A 12,714-nucleotide genomic window follows, 5' to 3' on the forward strand; every position below is an offset into this window, starting at 1 on the left:
CAGTTTAAAACCATTCCACTTGTGCTGACGCCACTCGCCCCCGTCAGAAGTCCTTCCCCAGCTCTCTCGTAGCCCTGTAGAAGGGCTGCAAGGGGCGAAAAGAAGATGTTACAAGGTCACCCTGGAGCTTCCCCTTGTCCAGGCTGAGGACGGCAGGCTCTCCCAGGCTGCCCTCACAGCAGAGGCGCCCCGGCGCTCCCTCTGCAGCCCAGCCCTGCTGCCGCGGGTGTAACCCAGCCGCCGGCTCAGGGCTGAGCCTCCTGCCCTGCACCAGGCTGGGAACCCCGAGGAAATAAGGGCTCGGTCACCAGAGAGCTCCTCGGTCGGACAGACACCACGATATTAGAACATCCCGCTGCCTCCCGGCTTTCCGGGCGGGCCTGCTGCCGTCTCCCGGCCCCGCCGCTCCCGGGCGTCCCCACACGGCCCCAGCGGCGGGGCCGGGCCCGCACCGCCCCCTGGCGGGACCCGCCGGCAGCGCCCCGGGAGCACCGCAGCCTCTGCGTCCCGGCCTCCGGCGCCGCATCCGCCCCTGACCCCGGCGGGACACGGCGGAGCGGAGCTCTAACAGGGCGCAGACCCGGACTGGAAGGTCCTGTTCAGAGGGACCGCCCGCCCTGGGGTACCGAACGCGCTCTGATGGCGGATGCGCTTGGATGGGCTCGAGTGTGGGCTGCCGGTGGCAGCGCGGGTGCCCGGGCGCGGCTCCGAGCGGGGCTGGCACCCGCTGTGGGCTCCAGGGCGGCTGCGGCCGGGGCAGGTTCCCTCGCTGTCGCATCCGGCGTCATCCCTTCCACCCCGTTCCGTTCACGCCTTACACTTCTGATTGTCTTGGATTAAACATTACCAGAGGAAATAATACTAATAGCCTTTCACAGCGAAGAAATCAACTTCTAAAGCATTTGTTATGGAAAGGATTATAATAAATTAAATGCTTAAACTAGCACTGTGCAAGCATTTTTGTCTTGGATCAAAATGTTTGCACTGGCTGTTTAAACATTTAATTTATTATAATGAGAAATATCATTGTAAAAATAAGCATGTTAATTAAACCTGAGTTTTGCAAATGTGAGTCATCCCATGTGGACACAGTATAATGAATATAGACAGGTAGAGTCTGCATGGCCTTTTTTTTCTCATTAAGAAAATTAACATTTACATCTTTAAACCCTGCAGCTATTAGTTATTTTTAATGAAATGTGTTGCCATTTCAAAGTTAAGCTCTTATATGATGCAATCAGATATTGCTAGGTCAGGGAAGAACTTTGCAAATTAAGTTGCAGAGAAGTTGTTTGCCACAGATAATTGATTAAAGTTGTTACACAGATAATCAATTTACGCAGTTAAATAAATAAAAATAAATAACTGCCAAGAAAATGCAGGTCATGCCAGGGTGGTAAAACAAAGCAGTACCCCGGCCATCCTGGGGCCCAAAGGAGTCATGAATTTGGAAGCGACAGACTGAACCTCTTTGTTATCATCTGACAGGGGACCGAGGGACCATGGGGACTCCTACAAAGGCGATTTGGAGAGTGATGGCTTGCTGCTGATGTGGGTGAAAGAGGATGGAGGCAAGACTCTCTTTCTCTTTCAACTGAAGTGACTGGAATAAATTTTTTCTACCTTCTCATGCCACTGGTCTCTGGTGCATCCATCTGGTCTTGTCCTGGATTCATTGCATGTGTCAAGCTGTATGCTGATATGTAAACAAAACGCACTTGGATTTACTCCCAGCTCTCTCACAGATATGTGGCGTAGCCTTGAACATGTTCCTTTACCTCCTAGAGGTTCATAAAATGTTCTCAGCTACAGCCTTGCAAAGGGTAGAGGCAGTGTTACTCTGTTTTAATTAACATCCTGCCAAGCTGTGTGTTCAGAAGTACCTCGGGTCTCTTGTAATTGTACATTACTCCAACAGGCAAAGGTCACAGCAGGCTGCTGGCCCTGCCTGGATCCCGTTTCTGAAGTGATCTAGCTCCCAAGGGAGGGAGGGAGGAGGAAAGTCTGGCACAGAAGTGAAATTAAACTCTAGGGAGGGAGGAGACCTTGTGAATTATTTTCTAGGAGCCGCAGCAGAGACCTGGGGATGGAATGCCCTCACTTAGGGGTCACACCCCAAATACACTGTATAGTGCTGTCCCACATGCAGAGATTCAGGTAGGAAATTTGTAGACAAAAGCAATGTTAAGATTTTGATTTGCACAGGTGCCTCTTCATGCTATTCTCTAGCTAGTTGTCCACTGAACCAGCTCTTAGTGTTTCCTGTAGGACTTTTGGAAAGTCGAGGTTCTTGAATTTCTTCCAAGTCCAGTGGACATGTTTTGCATGGGAAAAGAGGATGAATTAAGCTGAGGATCTTCAGTACATAATGAAATTGCTTATTTAACTGGGGATCATCCTCTCAAACCTTTGTGTGTTTGCAGCCTCTAGACAGCTTAGTCCCCCATCATGTAGGTCCCTCTCTCCTGTCTTCCCAAACTCCCTGCTTTTTTTTTGTCTTCTCACTGTGAATGGGAGAAGAGTTTTCCAGGTGAAGGGAGGAAGTTGTTGCCCTTTCTTCTTCTTTTTGTCCCTCTGTTCCTCTGAGCTCTCTATCATCATGACCTCTGCTGATATCCCACAAAACTCCCCTCTTCCTGCAGGACCAAATTTAAGTTATCCCTAAGCTATGTTACTTCAACCACAAAGGAGCATTTCTACACAGGGCATGAACCTGTGGAAAAGAAGGTCTGCAGGGACCTCTGGGCTGGTTGTTCTTCAGTGAGTTGCCCCATCCTGAGGGGATGGAGCACATGGCTGTGGTACAGTGACCAAGCACAGAGCGGCCAGCCTGGACAGGGTCAGGATTTATCACCCTGGCAGAGGGCTCCAGCCAGCAGTCAGGGGGATAAAAGGTCCTGGGAGCTGGGCTGCAAAGATGGGGCTGCCTAGCAGACATCTGCAGGGTGTAATGTAAAATGTAATTCCTGTCACCCAGCACCGGGCCATCCACTTGGGAGAATGGATAGGAGGCAGCCTCCACTTCTGACCTCCAGCACGTTCATTGGATGTCAGTTAAGGCAAAGGTGCACAACTTGGAACAGTTTTCAGAGCTGAAAGATGAAGTTGCAACAAATACCTCTACATTCTTTAGCAGTATTTGACTAGCACCACACAGGATTGCTTCCTTACTTCAGATGTGGGGCTGGTGGGTCCTCCTTACTCAAAAAGTACTCTCTAGGCACAGTAGCCAGCTATTCACTGCAGCAGGAGCTGACAGGCAAGTGGGGTTTGCCTGCTGCAGGCTGAGTGCTCATGCCTGTGACCTTGAGGATTCTAATTCCCACTCAAAAATAATTATTAATTATCAACTGAATGAACCTACTGGCTTCTCACACCCAGGCTAGGTAATTGCATTTCTCAAATTGGTGGCCATCTGCTTTCTTTTCCATGGGCATCATGGGCATGAGTATGAAATCAGCTTTGTGTGTACAGCTCAGGAGGGATCTATATCACTGCTCAGGGGGAAACCAACTCCAGGGAGCTTCTCCTAACCATCCATTTAAATAAGGAATGCTTGAAGACCTTGGTGTAGATGGTGGGAAGTAACACTTCTCTTCAGTTACTAGTCCACATTCTTCAAGCTAAATTTGAGCTTAGGTGACAGCTGAAGAGTCAGTGGGTATTACTACTAGCAATGCTAAGCCTTCAAATTATCCAAAAGGCAATGTTTTCTCCTTGATCAACCTTGAAATCGATTAGAAATCTCCAGAGGTTTTGTGTTACATATAGGCTGATCTACTCTGTTGGCTGCTGCTCAAAACCACAATCCTATCTTCTTTCCAGGCCCTGGGGCCCTCTTCTCTCTCTGCTCCCTTCCTAAGATTTGCTTGACATCTGGATAAGCTAAATGTGCAGCAATCTACCTGATTTTGTTACTTTGATACATCTGTCCATAAGCAGATGACTTTCCTGGGTAGTGATGTCAAAGGAGTTGGGAGAAAAGGAAGCTGGAGCTGGAGAGGACGGACCATCCCTTTAGGTGACAGTGCACTCACCTGAATTTCTATATCCACAAGGTCTGGTCCTGTGTTTAGGACAGGTGCCTGGTCTGCTGTTTTGTACAGTGGTGAGATAGTCAACACAGTTATGGGAGACTAGAGAGCAACAGTGAAAAGAGAATGCAGGTGCCTACTGTGAGATGTCAGTCCCCCTAGACCCCCCTGAGCAGCTCTCCTTGTCTGCCACAGGAGTGCAGATGCCTGTCATTCATGTAGACCCTACATGAATGTCACATCTGTCTGAATCTTCAGCTAAACCCCACCTGGTGTCTCTCTGCCTTCAGAGTCTGGGCCAAGGCAGCATTTTCTGACATTTTCATCACATGTCTTGCATGTGTGGAAGACACAGGATTGAGCCCCCACCCACCCCAGAGGTCACAGCTAAGTCCACTTACAAAAGCATGGGTGCTACCACCCTGTTTTAGGAGTCCTGCTCCTACAGCATGCACTGCAAGAGCCAGAACCAGGCACCTCAGTGGTGTCTGACTCCATCACACATCTCTGTACATAAAGCATCCTTGAAGGCATTCAAGTGGCACAGGGCAGAAGACCAGGTCAGTGGGAATTTGACTAATTTTTTGGCTGAAGCACCAGACATGTCATCCCAGGGATCTTGGTGCATGTGGTGGGAAGACCTTGGTCAGCAGCCAGACCCCCTCCCCATTTCTCCTTATGAGAACAGGGGTGAAAAATCCGATGAAAAAAGCGACATAGGGTTGATGTCACACCATGCTTGGCAAATAAATGGAATTTAACTGATAGGACTGCTGCATTAATTTCTGAAATATACTAGCAAAAATCTCTGGATAGTAAAAAACTAAAAGGAAAAAAACTAGGACATACACAGTGAAATAGAATCAATGGAGCAAATGTTTGATCCCAGGGACTTAGCCCAGGAGCTATGCCTTGGGCTCCCCCTGCACTCAGCTGCGCTTTGGGTGGTGTGTGCTCTTATCTGATGGATCTTGGAGACTTCCCTCATTTAATTTTAGGCATGTAAAAGTTACAGGAGTCTAGACTGCTGCCCCTTGCCCTTACAAGAAAGGGGGAGATCAGGAGCTTCAGTGATGCACCTGAACAGTCACTGTTGCCTTGGCCAGGCCAAGATGAGAAGCTCTCAGAAGAAGTCTGTATCTTTCCATTTACCAGAGAGTCCTTGTGAAATGATGGGCTCAGATTTATAAACCAAGTGGTATTTAATACTAAAATCCCATATTTTACAGCATGTGGGATGCCAGAACCGAGAGACCCCAAACCCCAATGAGACTGTAGCTGCTTGCTGCTGAAAGCTGTTGTGGGAACAGGAACAAGTGACTAGTTTCCTACCATTTCATGGTTGTCTTGCACTGGGTTGGCCCAAACTCCTGATCAGGCAGTGAGGAGCATCAATCCACTTACAGAAGGGCACAAGCTCTGTTGCAAGAAACAGCACAATTTTGATGCCAAACCCCAGTGCTATGAACTGTTCTTCATCTGTGACCACCTTCTGTTGGCCCTGCCAGGGGAGTCTAGGAACCTGCTGTGAAGGTGTTGGGGTATGTAACCCAGGCTTTTGAACTAGATGAGGAAGAACCAGCTTATCAGACAGCTCTGCTTTTTTTCATAGAGAGCCTTTCCCTCCCTGAGTTCAGTTATGACTAATTGCTTCCCATGCAGGCATTGCTGCTCTGCATCACTGGTGATTAGCCAGAAGGGAGACTACCAGCTTTCTTTCTCAGCACCCATCCTTCAGCCACAACTTCAGCTCTAAATTTAACCAAGATGACCCTCTAAGTTCAATAGATGCATCATGATTTTTACTACCAGACTTTAGAGGAATCACCAGAAATGCTCACCTCTTTTCCTCACCATGGGAGATGTATCACAAATGTAGCTTCCCAACTGAGTCTTGCATCAGCCTGATATAAATTCCCTTCAAGTACAATCTCTGAAACTCTTTGTCCTCCACAAATCTTTACACCGTGGCATTTATGAAGCCCCAGTTAAAACTCAGACCCCATGTGCACAAAAACTTGATTGGGTTCTGCCACTCTTGCTACAGGGGCTTGAGAAGGCTGGAAGTTGGGGGAGGAAGGGACATACTGATGGGATAATGTTTTTGGCTTACATTTTGAGACACAAAGCCAAATGGAGCCTTGTTTATATCTAAGAAAGTTTTATATTTCTTTGGTGAGCCATATTTTACAGATATATACCATTCCAATTAGATAAATAGTTAAAGAACTCATTATAAAACCCCAAAGCTTTGCCTTGTACAGATTTTTGGATTATTGATTTGTACAAAAAGTGAAATTATATAGTCCACATAAGGAGCAGTTCTCCCTTTTGGAAAACTCCAATCAAATATTAAAACCCCAGTACAAGTGTTACTTCTGGTGTAAGCATTTTTTTTGAGCACAGGAGGAAAACTTCATGCTTCATTTTGTTTCATTAAATGCTGTTCTATACCAAATTTCAGCAGAAGGATTTGAGATCTGCTTTTAGCTTGAAACCCCCATAGAAGGAATCTCAAAGCTCTGCATGATTTTTTTTTTCCAGGACAGTAATTTCAGTGAGAAGGGAAACACGTACCATAGAAAATGCCAATATAATCAACATGTTTGATTCCTGTTTTATGCACCTTTCCCTTGATGTATAAATATATGTACACAACACAAGCTACCATCCTTTAGTAAGGCTGCTTTAACAAGAGGTAAACATTTGAGCACAGACCCACAGAGCCTGACTCAATGTCTCAGCCACAGCAGAAAGCAAAGTGCTTGGGTGGCTGCTGATGCAAAGACATCGGCACAGCACGAACATTTCCACTGATGAACAGAGCTTCACTTGCTTCCCTAAAATTACACCAGTCCCCACCCGCGAAGGATCAAGCTGGAAGAGCTCCGACCAGGCAGTGACAAGCAAAGGCTGGCTCTGTCACCCCAGCCTCCCTCCCACCCAGCATTAAAAGCTTTAGAGCTAAACCTGCAGAGGTATTGCCAGAGACCAACGATGGGCAAGACTAAAAGTAGCTCCTTCCCACTGCATTTCCCAGCACAAAATACTTTTGTTGACCTGTGAAGACCTCTGTGCTCTGAAGCATGAAATCCATGAACAGAAGCCTCTGAACATCACAAAACCTTTATTAGTGTTTATCAGTGATACAGATTACAGGAACCAAAGGCAATTAAATAACACTTAAGTTGACCACAGACTCAAGAAATACAAGTCACATTTGGCAAGGCAAACTTCTCAGTACACTGGATTGCTTAGGTTATTATTACACCATGAAAGAGGAATTTCCCTTACAAGATTCTACATATTCAGGATATTATTAATTGTTATTACTGTGTCTTTCAGACAGCTCCTTTGGCAAGAATTCCCATTTTTAAGTATTTATTATATAAAAATATAACGAATTTTCATTATGTACAAACATTACATTACACAATGTACAGGTTAAAAACACTACAAAAAATGGCAGGCCATGGGTAAACCAAAAGTAAAAGAAAAAACCCCAATGTAGAAAACATGAAAAGAAATTTAAATACTGCACATTTCATAAAAATTACATTAACTACAAACAATTTTTTTTGTTTGCAAATATCAAACAGTACTGATCTGATTGGAAATCTTTCCCAAACGACTTCATTTTTAAGGCACATCTTGCATATTTACACATACGACACTGGATCTGGTCAATAACTTAAAGGCTCTCGGGAGTGACCTAGTTGTGTGCGCAGGGAGGGGTGCACTTGATGGGGGGAGCACTCTGGGCTACGCCTTCTCAGTTGTCTCAGTCTGGGGGCCCAGATATCTAGTCGAGGGGGCTGGGAACAGGGGCACTCCAATCTCCTGAAGGTCGGGGAGCCGTGCAGGGCGCGGCGGGGAGAGGAGCGTGATCGTCCGGTCAAAGTCCCTGTGCAGCACCTTCTCATAGACGCTCTGAAGCCCCACTGTTTTGGGCAGCTGGGCTTGATAAAAGTTGTCCCTGCGAAGGGGATCCCTGGGCAAGGAGGTGCTCTTGCAGAAGGTGGAGAGGGGTGCTGAAGGATATGGAGAGGGGTGAGGGTTGGCTCGGCCACAGGAGGGGCTCCAGCAGCGGTCAGAGTGCCCCAGGATCTTGCATTCAGCTGTGCACGCCCAAAGACCTAGAGGGAGACATGGGAGGAGAAACCTGTCATTACTGCAGGAATAAATCCACACTGTTCACAATCCTTAGAGTCACCAGTCACAGGATGATTCACTGCACTGACGGTAGGAGTGGGGAGGCGATGCTTTATGGCGCAACAAAAACCCATGCTTGGTTAGGTAATATTGTTTTGTTAGGGACACTCCTCGTAATTCTAGCTTTAAGGGAGCCTTTTTTTGGAAAAAAATCCAATCCTACAGCACTTCTGGCAAATGCTAATTTGTGCTGGGCTCTCAGTACAGAGAGGAACCAACACCTAACAGCCTGCTACAAGGAGATGGGCAGTTTGAGCCATGCAGTGTCGGGCTTCCCTTCCCAGCTGCCCGGCCTGATCACTGTGCCCTACGGATGGGTCCCTTCATCCACCTCCCCATCCACCCATCTTTCTCTCTGAGGTCCAGTGGGGAGCAGGGGCAGAGCACTTACCATTCTGCATGTGTGTGATGAGATCTTTCTTCAGGGCATCTCCGCTGATATCTGAGTCGCTGTCATTAAAATCACTGTCACCTTTGCCGCTGTCTTTGCCACTGAACTTCTCTGCCTCCCGGCCAGAGATGGTGTTAAAGGAGTGTCCCTTCCAAATGGCCACAGGGGGAGCAGGATCCTTGTTGTAGCTTGGAGTGGCAGCAAAACCCTGCTGGTGGGGAGGAAAATCAAAGGAGACATTAGGGAGGGAAGTGGCGAAGAGTAAACCAACATTAACTACACCTCTGCAGCTAATTCACATCCTCCAAGACATTCCCAACCCTTCACCCCACTTCCCTGTGGTGGGACCTTACCTCCCCACTCTGTCCTCTCAGCTTTTTCTGTCCCTCGTAGAGGCAAGTGCTGTCACTGCCACTGCCACTCTCAGTGGTGGAGATCTCTTCAGCTGCTGGAGAGGGGTCGGGGCTGGTGAAAGAGGTTTTGCTGGGAAAGGTTCGGACCTCAAACATGTTCCCCCTCTGGCTGCCCTCCTCCTGATGGCCCTTCTCCAAGTGGGAGATGTCTATTTGGTCCTTCAAGGCAGTGTTGTTTTTGATGTTGTTCCCCTTCTTGCGCCTGTTGCAGGTGGTGGCGATGGTGATTATAGCCACCAGGAGGAGGGTGCAGCTGCCTGCCAGGACAATGATGACGATCAGAGGGATGTCCCACTGCAAAGCCTTTCCTTCCCAGGAGCTGGGCTTGGCTATGTCTTGGATACTGGACGGAGCAGTGGCAGTCACCAGGAAGTTGACTGTGGCAGTTGTGGCCAGGGGAGGTCTGCCATTGTCTGTCACAGTGAGGATGACCTTGAATAGCTGTCCCAGCTCTTCAGAGAGGTCACCTCTCAGCACAATGTCCCCAGTACTTGGGTTGATGGTAAAGAGGTCTTGCTGGGACTCTTCCAGGAAGGCAAAGGTGAGCTCAGCATTGGCCCCATCATCTGCATCTCTAGCTTTGATTTGGGCCACCAGGGAGTCACGGGAGGTCTTGCTGGACACACCGATTTCCACAGTCCCATTGGTGAGCACTGGGTGGATGATGACAGGAGGGTTGTCATTCTGGTCCACCATTCTCACTTTGACAACAGTGCTGCTGGAGAGCTGCGGGGAGCCACCATCAGTGGCCTGGATCCTCAGGTCCAGCTGCTTGAGGATCTCATAGTTGAATGTCCTGAGGGCATAGATGGCCCCAGTGGCGGGGTCCACTGAGACATAGGTGGAGATGGGGGCCCCCATGACCTGTGTCTCCAGGAGCCGGTAGGTGACCTTACCATTGTGGCCAAGATCAGGGTCACGAGCCACTACTGTGGTGATATAGGCGCCCGGGGGGTTGTTCTCTGGCACGGCCACCTCGTAGAGGGGCTTGGCGAAGAGCGGCGCGTTGTCATTCTCATCGCTCACCCTCACCGTGTACTGGCGGACCGTCTTGAAGGGTGGTGAGCCCAGGTCCTCAGCCACCACGGTGAGGTTGTACTCAGGGATGCGCTCGCGGTCCAGCGCTGCCGTGGTGACGATCATGTAGCTGTCCTCGTAAGCTCGCTGCAGGGCAAAGTGGTCGTGGCCACGGAGGCTGCAGCGCACCTGCCCGTTGGCGCCCGAGTCGCGGTCCGTGGCGCTGACGAGGGCCACGAAGCTCTCAGTGGCTGCCGCCTCGCTGACGTAGGCCACTCCAGCAGCACTGGCAGCGCCACGGAGGGCGCTGATGCTGATGCGTGGAGCGTTGTCGTTGACGTCGGTGAGGCGCACGACGACGGTGCAGGTGGCAGCACGGGGGCTGGCCCCACGGTCCTGGGCACGCACGTCCAGCTCATAGGTGCGGGTGCGCTCGTAGTCCACGGCAGCCTCCAGCGTGAGGTGGCCCGAGCGCGGGTCAAGGCGGAAGAGCCGCCGTGCCTCAGGGGGCACCTGGCTGCTGAAGGCATAGATTACCTCACCATTGGGGCCCTCATCAGGGTCAGCAGCATCCAGATCGAGCAGCAGGGAGCCAGGTGGTGCATCCTCAGGCAACTCCACCGTGACTGAGCTCTGGGCAAAGGTGGGACTGTTGTCATTGGCATCAAGAACGCGGACATGCACTGTGGCTGTGCCTGAGCGTGCTGGGCTGCCACCGTCCTTGGCCACCAGCTCCAGGGTGTAGGAGGGCTGGCGCTCACGGTCCAGTTCCTGGAGCAGCACCAGGTCGGCACAGCGTGCCCCATCCGCCCGTGTCTGTGCCTCCACACCGAAGTGGCTGTTGAGGGAGACCTGGAAACTCTGGATGGAGTTGGAGCCCACGTCCTCGTCCACAGCCACCTCCAGCGGGAGGCGAGTGCCGGGTGCAGCACTCTCTGACACCTCTAGCGCCATCTGGGCATGGGGGAAGCGCGGTGCATTGTCATTGATGTCACGCACCTCCAGCTCCACGTGCACCAGGCGGTAGCGCTCCCGCCAGCAGCTCACCACGTCGAAGGCCAGGACACACTGCGGGGCTTGGCCGCACAGCCGCTCCCGGTCCAGCCCCGCTTCACCGATGCTCAGCTGCCCGTCCTCCTCCCGCACCCGCACCAGCGAACTGTTGCTAAACTGCCGCATCAGGCGAAAGCTCATCTCCCCCGGCGCCTTCACCGGCATCTCATCGGCCAGAGTACCGATCACCGTGCCCGGCGCGCCCTCCTCGTCGGTGCGATACCTCACCGTCTTGCAGCGGGACAGGGCCAGCAGGCAGGCGGCGGCCAGCAGCCGCAGGGGGCTCATGGCAGCGGCGCGGGGCTCAGCCCGACGGCGCGGTGCGGACGGAACGAGCGCAGGCTCGAGCGGGACACAACAGGATGGCTCTTACGCCGTCTGCGCCCCCCGAGCCGCCGCGCCGCCTTTCATAGACGGCGCTATGCAAATGAGCGGGTGGCGGAGCCAATGGGAGGCGGCGCAGCGCGGGCGGCGGGCGGCCCCCGGCGCTCCCCGGGCCCGGCCGGCCGCGGGGTCGCGGGGTGCTCGCCTTTGTTTTCTTTAACTCTGCGGGGTCTGGGGGGGTTCTTTTCTTTTTTTTTTTTTTCCCTCTTTCCCTTCCCCCGCACTGTCGTTATTTCTTTTCCCCCATTTATTTATTTATATTTTTCTCCCTTCTTTCCTCCCGCTCCCCTCTCTTCTCTCTCTCCGGAGGCGCGGCAGCGGAGCTGGCGCGGGGAGCACGGAATGCAGTGCGCGGCGGGGTTTGTTAATCCTGCCGACAAGTCGGGACAGGTGGCTTGGCGTGGCGTGCCGTGGCATGCCGTGCCGTAGCGTGTCGCGCCGTGTCGTGGCATGTCGCGCTGTGTCGCGGCGTGCCGCGCGGGCGGGGGCGCCGGGCGGGCGCGCATTAGCGGGGTGCGGGGGAGCGGCGGGGGCGGCATTCAGCTGCGCCCGGAGTGGTGTGTCACTCGCGTGAGAGCCTGTGATCAGCGCCGTAAGTCGCCTTTCAGGAGGTGTCCCCGCATGCTTTAGTATGCATGTCACCGCCCGGGTTTCTTAAGCCTGGGGCACTAGCAGGCGAGGAGGAAAAAAAGAAAAAAAAAAGTTCCAAATAGGATTTAGCATAAGCTTGAGGAGATTTGGAAAGGTTTCAAAGATCAGGCAGTATCAAAGGCTTATGAAGCCCTCGTTAGCTGTAGAAATATAATAGCATGGCAGGCTATCCCATTCGAGGAACCAATGTCTGTATTATTTCACTATGACAGGCTAAAGGGAGAGAAAGTTGAACAGTTTCCACAGAGGAGTTGGACTAAGTTGAATATAATGAGCAAACGCCACATGTATCCATTATGTCCCTCTATTCATTCCCAATCACTGCCATAACTCTTTGACTAAACGATGATGAGCGCTGAATTACACACAATGCCCTGCTCATATTAAAATACATTTAAGACCTATCCCTCCTGGTGCCCTGTTACGCCTATTCACAGGATTTTCTTTTTGTCCTAATAGGGCCTCTCTGGGAAGCAACACCAGTCTCGTTCCAGAAGAACAAAATAACAGCATGAGGCTGAAACCTGGCACGAACCGGGGGGAACGAAACCATCTGCCC

General features: G+C 51.1%; 1 protein-coding gene across 2 annotated transcripts; it reads right to left on the reverse strand.

Moving 5' to 3' along the window:
• Positions 1-7,170: 7,170 nt before the first annotated feature.
• PCDH8 (protocadherin 8) lies at positions 7,171-11,408 on the reverse strand. 2 transcript variants are annotated; one of them, XM_009085261.4, is made up of 3 exons: positions 8,991-11,408; positions 8,638-8,845; positions 7,171-8,170 (listed from the first exon to the last, which is right to left on the reverse strand). In XM_009085261.4, the coding sequence occupies exons 1-3, from the start codon at positions 11,406-11,408 to the stop codon at positions 7,797-7,799; spliced, it is 3,000 nt and encodes a 999-aa protein (XP_009083509.1). In that variant the 3' UTR covers positions 7,171-7,796. The 2 variants fall into 2 exon arrangements, with proteins under 2 accessions (XP_009083509.1, XP_009083508.1); XM_009085260.4 differs by having other exon boundaries at positions 8,638-8,848.
• Between the last annotated feature and the right edge of the window lie 1,306 nt (positions 11,409-12,714).

This window comes from Serinus canaria, chromosome 1, assembly GCF_022539315.1.
Source record: "Serinus canaria isolate serCan28SL12 chromosome 1, serCan2020, whole genome shotgun sequence".
Classification (NCBI taxonomy): domain Eukaryota; kingdom Metazoa; phylum Chordata; class Aves; order Passeriformes; family Fringillidae; genus Serinus; species Serinus canaria.